The following is a 5,893-nucleotide window of genomic DNA, read 5'->3' on the forward strand; positions in this document are numbered from 1 at the left end:
TAGGAAGCTGCAGGTTCTTGCATTTGCAGACATGTGGCATTGTTTCAGAACAAATTGGATTTCAGTGTAATCTTTCTAATGTCCTCCACACACCACATAGCAGATGGGCTACACCTGAAGCTGAGGGTCTGTAGTTGTAGGCTGACAGTGCCCTCACTTGGCCAAGCTTTAGCACTGTAGGAGAATGTTGAATGTTTCTTTCTCTGCCAGCCAACAAACAACAGTGGGTCCGTGGCCCAAATAAAATGTTTTTTTAAGTCTTCATAGAGGTCGTAGAATTTCTTAGGGTGACCACCGAAACATTTACCCACACAGCAGGTAACCTTCAAAAACAACTTTAATGTGCATAAGAAGACATGAACAACAGATGACACATCAAAGCATTAAGTGAGTCGTCTCTAAAAATAAAGATTTAAGAGATGAAAAGGGATACATACAAGAACGAAAACCTATAGAGACACTTCTGTACCTAGACATACAGCATCTCTACCAATATTAATTCTGAGCATTTGATCAAACTGGTTTGGTTTGGGAGCAGTGTTTTTGTGCAAACTGTTGTTGTCTTCCTGAAAAGGCATCAGAACTCAAAGGAATCTCCAAAGAATATAATAAAATACATTAGATGTAGCAGAGCAGCTGTCTTTCTGTTCAAAAACTGACACACTTGATAAAGTTTGTGGTTCTTCGGTTGCGAAGAAAATGCGATGTTGCGGAGGAGACGACCCCTTCGCTGTTAATGTAGTCCTGTGCAGAATGAAAGTGGGTGTTTCCCTTAGTCTTGTTGTTGCTAAATATATGGGAGGCAGAAAACGCTCATAAAAGCTTTTACAAAAATCAGGACAAATGGGATTTTAGCTGAATTCAGATTAGGTTGCAGGGTTCATTTTTATTCTTGAAAACTGCAGTTTTTTTCCCACCTGTGTCCAAAACACTTTGTTCCCTTAATGTCCTTAAAAATCACAGGACTGTACAAGACCATTTAAGGCTCAACTCGGTCCACAGAAAATCCCCCCTCCCAGCACGCTTGTTGACAGTCTTCTCCTGTAAGACGCATATCAGGGGAGGAAGGCGACGAGGAGTCATGTGTGACACCATATAGTCCAGCTTGCGAATGGTCAAGTTGTAATGTGGGGAAAGGTGGAGGCCAATAAAAGAAGACAGAAAAAAAAAATCCTGGTACCAATTTAGGCAGGAGTGCCCACTTTTCTGTAGTAACAGCATTATTAGCCAATATTTTCACTAATTACACTTACGCCAATTAGGCCGACATTACAGAAACTGGGGAACAGTTATTTGAAACTGTTGATGAATTGCGGTTTTTAGAAGACGGAGATGAGTGCGAAAACCCCATAAAGCAGAGCGCATGGGTAAGCAACCAACAGCTGCTGCCCATCCATGGCCAACGCTGAGATGAAGATCTTCGAGGCTGAGAAACTGCACCAGCTAATGATTGTTGCTGTTAGTATAATTCCCATCATGCCTCTAGAGAGGACAAAAAAATAAGCAGAAAGTTAGACTTACTACTAATAACTGATGTTATTTACGGGCTGTACTACAATAATACGACAAAACTCTTTATTTTAAACTACTAGATTGTATATTAATCTAGTAAATAAATACTATATCTTTTTAAAAGTCCTTTTGCCAGATTTGCAGGCTACATTAACAATCATAAACCTTTTTGTTTTCCTGTATACTCACTGTAAAGAGAAGAGAACTCCAAAACTTGAGAGAATGATCATGGGGAGGAGGCAGTATCCCAGCACGCTGGCCACGCAGCCAAACGACACGCCTGTCATACTCATGAGGTTGAGTAGGCAGTACATGCCAAGGCAGCCAATTGCACTGATGCCATACACATAACCAAACTGGATTTTACCTGACTGTAAACAGAGAGGAGGGGAAAAAAAAAAGATCCACACAATTAGATATGGACTACACCCACCAACAGTTCACACATTGAGTTTGTACAGTTATATGCTCTGTGCTTTTGTTTTTTTAACAGTAATTTAATTGCCAGAACACACAAAAATAATTTGACTACACAGCAGTTGTGTGCCGTTTCAACTATAGCTGATAAATAAAAATCCATTTGCATGACTCAGATTTGATTGGAAGCAGCCATTTACACTGAGATCTAACTCAATGATCACACTAGGAGATTGTGATCACAAGATTATAATGAGACTCAAACTAAAAAAAGTAAAACAAAAACAAAATTACTGTGGATATCAAAGCTATGAATTTGGTACAGTCTAATGAAGCAGAAGCTCATGATGAAGGCCTTGTGCATAAGTCTCATAAAAAAAGATGGTGCATGGTAAACAAAGATTCATAGTTTTCTCATAACTTGAGCACGTTCAACTGAACAAAACCAGAACACTTACTTTACTGATAATTTCATTACTGATAGTGCTAACAGTTTGTAATGTAAAAGACTACACAACCTCTGACACATCGATACCAATCTACCCAAATTATAATTAAGACTTGGCACTTTTATTAATGTAGTAGCCAATATTTTATTATTTTTAAGTACTATTACTCGTCTTTACCAGTTTATCTTCTTTTTATTTTTCACCTAAAAATCAACCAAATGATTTACCAGAAGAAGTGTTGCTCCAAAGGCCAAACAGAACACCATAGGCCCGGCCAAGTCTGTCTCGTTCATGATGCTGCCATCTGCTACTTTCATTGGATGGAGAACCGTCAGAGTCTTCTGCCAGATGTGGTCAAAATTGATTCCTAATTCTAAGAGAAGAAGAGATGAGACATTTCAGATATTTATACTATACTATTTTCTATAAAAACACCAGGCCCTATTGGTTCCAAACACATCTGTCCTCCACAAATACTCAACCGGGGATTTCTTCGATGAAATGCTTTCAGGTGTGTCTTCACACCTGAAATCTGAATCGTAATTGTAGATTTTCCAACTAAATAACGGCTCAGTCCTAAAACGAAACTCACAATGAAACATTACCAGTTCAGTATTATTTTTTTTTCTACCCTGAATTCTGATCATATTACAGAAGAGTACAGAGAAGATATGATGAATCCAGTTTTAACTGCAGGACAAAGTCAAGTAAAGTAGTGCCAATAGTCGACGTTCAGGATCGATGGTGGTCAGAGTAATCATCAGTCATCAGAGTAAATTGTATTAGACTGAATCTGCCTTTTTATAGTTTTGTGTAAGCATCTCCACATATAAGCAACACTGAAATATAAATGCATCTGGGTGGGCAAGTGCACATATTATGCGTTTGTGGAGCAGCTACACATAAACAAATTATCATCATTGTCAAATGACAGATAACGGAAGTATATTTCTGAATGCAGAGATGCAAGTTCAGGTCTTTAACCCGGATTTTGATAAACTAACACCAAAAATTTCAACTGACACCGGTCAAACACAATGTACTGATTTCCCAGAGTACAGATTTATATACTTATACTTGTTTTGGGGATAAGGTACTGTAAGACTACAGAAAGTACTGGAACCAAATATCTACAAACACTACAGTCAGAAACACTTAAAAAATAAATAAATAAATAAATAAATAAATGTCTGCAGTCTTTCTCAAGCATGTAAGTAGACGCAAAATAAAACAATAGGTCTGCCAAGAACAGTCAGAAAAATCAAGCCTGCCAGTTACGCAGACACTTGGCCGAACTCCATCATTTGATCCATCAATGCTTTTATTCTATCAAATCGTTTTGTAGTCATGAAATTCTCTGAGTCTGGAAGCAACTGCAACAGGCGAGTGAAACTCTAATTTCATGCTTTGAGAGACAGTTTCTCTGCTGAATATCAGAGATGATACTGAAGGCTGATTTCAACAATGCTAAACTTTTGCACTGCCTTGAAATCATATCAAAGACTGACAAACAGTACTTGCAGTAGCTGATTCAATTCAACAAAGCCATTAAATTTATAGTATTATGAAACAAGAAGTAAAATAATTTTTCTCAGCAAATGATAACAACCATACTAGTCAGCTTTCTTGCTTAAAAAGAAAGAATAACTGGAAGAACTATTGAGATACATTTCACAGAATGCAATCGAGATAACTTAATGGATTACTCTTTTGCTCTGGTTTTCTATAGTATTGAGACTGGAATGAAATATTTTTGCTCAATCTTGCTGATAGACAGACAGACAGACAGACAGACATAACACATCGGCATGTAGTCTTGGTACTTGACATACCTTCTAGCAGCGGTGGCTCGTCATCAAAACTGTTACTGTACATGGACTGTGATGCTGATGGTGTGTAGGTCTGTGTGGGCTGGAAGATTTGTCCGGTGTATGGTTGCTGGGGCTGCATTACTCCTGGGGATGAGTAGCCCATGGGCTGGGAGTAATCATATTGACCATATGGCCTGGGAAATACACAATAATAAGTAACTGGAAACTTAATTTAAAAAAAAGCTTTAGAAACGTCTCTTTTGTATTTACTCAGGTAATCTTTGTCTAATATTAAAATGTGTTTGAGGATTTGTGTGACAAATATGCAAAAACTAGGAAATCAGGAAGGCGAAAAATACTTTTACATGGCACTACATGTCAAATACACAAGTTTCCAAAAGATCAGGAGATTAGTTTTGAGCACCTGAAATGGCCCAGTAATAGTGTAACAGCAGCTGAGAAATTATCAATTAAAAATGGCTTCATACACTTACTTATTGTAGGGGTTGTCAGTGTTGCTGTAGCCATAGCCGGCTTGGCTTTGGTCATCTACACTGTAGCTGGACTGGTAAAAGTCTGTGTTAAAGTTGTCAAAACCCGACATCTCTTACTCTGAAAGTAAAAGAAAACACAGTCGATCAGCGTGAAAAGTTATTTTAATGCGTCTGCTCTATATACAGATAAAACACTCTTACACTGCACAGCATAGACTCGCTTAACAATGCCAACTTCCTTCGTAAGCTATCAATATCAATTAGAAATACTCAGTGTTGTTATCCGAAATGTCAACCTTTGCATTTAATCTTTTTATGCTAATTACCTGACACCTTTAAACACGTCATCGTACACAAATGCGCAGCGACCAAATTTCAAGCCTAAATGCACAAACAACGCCACGTGACACTAGTAGTCATATTTAAAAAAACAAACAAAAAAAACCCCATTTTTACCTTCCATTTGTTTGTTAACAATAAGATATAACAATAAGCCTCACAACAATTAACGCTAGTTGGGTCCCTAAATGCAGCAGTGCTAAAGCGGCTAACAAAACAAACCAATACCGTAAGCTGTATGCTTCAAGCATTTTCTTGGCTTATTGTTAGTAACTGTTCCATCTATAAAATGGTTCAACAGCTACGACCACGGACACGTAGATGAATAACTGGTGCTTTCGGTACACACTGAGCTACTAATCTTTGGGAGGCTAACGTACCGTTAACTCTGCAGCTAATTGGCTAGCTAATGCTAGCCATAATAGCCGACACAGACCTAACTTACACAAAATATCAGCGACGGCTTACTACTCAATCCAACATTTCAAACTTAATCACTATTCTCACGCTATGAAACACCACGGTCATGCAAACTCTTACCTGTGCTGTGTGATAACTCTGCCCAGAGCCCTGCCAACTTCGCTGCGGCTGCTACGTGTCAGGAGAAAGGTAAATCTTCCGGGACCAGCCGTCGCTAACAGGAAATTGTTGGGACCACTGACAAATTCCTGCTCGCAGAATATCTGGCGCATCCTGCCGGCGATTGATGGTACTACACGTCCATAAAAATCTCTTGCTACCAAAAGGAAGAAAAACAAAACAAAACAGAAGACCAAGGAATACATATTTTGACTTTGTATACACTTCAGTCACTTCTCGGTTTACACACCTCGCAAATAAAGGCAATTACTGTTAGTTTCTGTGTTTTCTG

The 5,893-nt window shown here is 38.5% G+C and overlaps 1 protein-coding gene across 1 annotated transcript; it reads right to left on the reverse strand.

The window, feature by feature from the left end:
• Nucleotides 1-319: 319 nt before the first annotated feature.
• Nucleotides 320-5,682, reverse strand: yipf5 (Yip1 domain family, member 5). The gene is made up of 6 exons (XM_005727789.2): nt 5,563-5,682; nt 4,684-4,801; nt 4,211-4,383; nt 2,606-2,751; nt 1,702-1,883; nt 320-1,482 (listed from the first exon to the last, which is right to left on the reverse strand). The coding sequence occupies exons 2-6, from the start codon at nt 4,791-4,793 to the stop codon at nt 1,320-1,322; spliced, it is 774 nt and encodes a 257-aa protein (XP_005727846.1). The 5' UTR covers nt 4,794-4,801; nt 5,563-5,682; the 3' UTR covers nt 320-1,319.
• Nucleotides 5,683-5,893: the final 211 nt, after the last annotated feature.

Source organism: Pundamilia nyererei, unplaced genomic scaffold (assembly GCF_000239375.1).
Source record: "Pundamilia nyererei isolate P.nyererei 1_Seehausen unplaced genomic scaffold, PunNye1.0 scaffold00026, whole genome shotgun sequence".
Lineage (NCBI taxonomy): Eukaryota > Metazoa > Chordata > Actinopteri > Cichliformes > Cichlidae > Pundamilia > Pundamilia nyererei.

Excerpts from the sequence above, each read along its gene's own strand:
- yipf5 (XM_005727789.2), bottom strand. The coding sequence starts at position 4,793 with ATGTCGGGTTTTGACAACTTTAACACAGACTTTTACCAGTCCAGCTAC. Across the intron at positions 4,384-4,683 it reads ACTGACAACCCCTACAATAA|GCCATATGGTCAATATGATT; the intron begins GTAAGTGTATGA and ends TGTATTTCCCAG. Across the intron at positions 2,752-4,210 it reads CGAGCCACCGCTGCTAGAAG|AATTAGGAATCAATTTTGAC; the intron begins GTATGTCAAGTA and ends TTCTTCTCTTAG.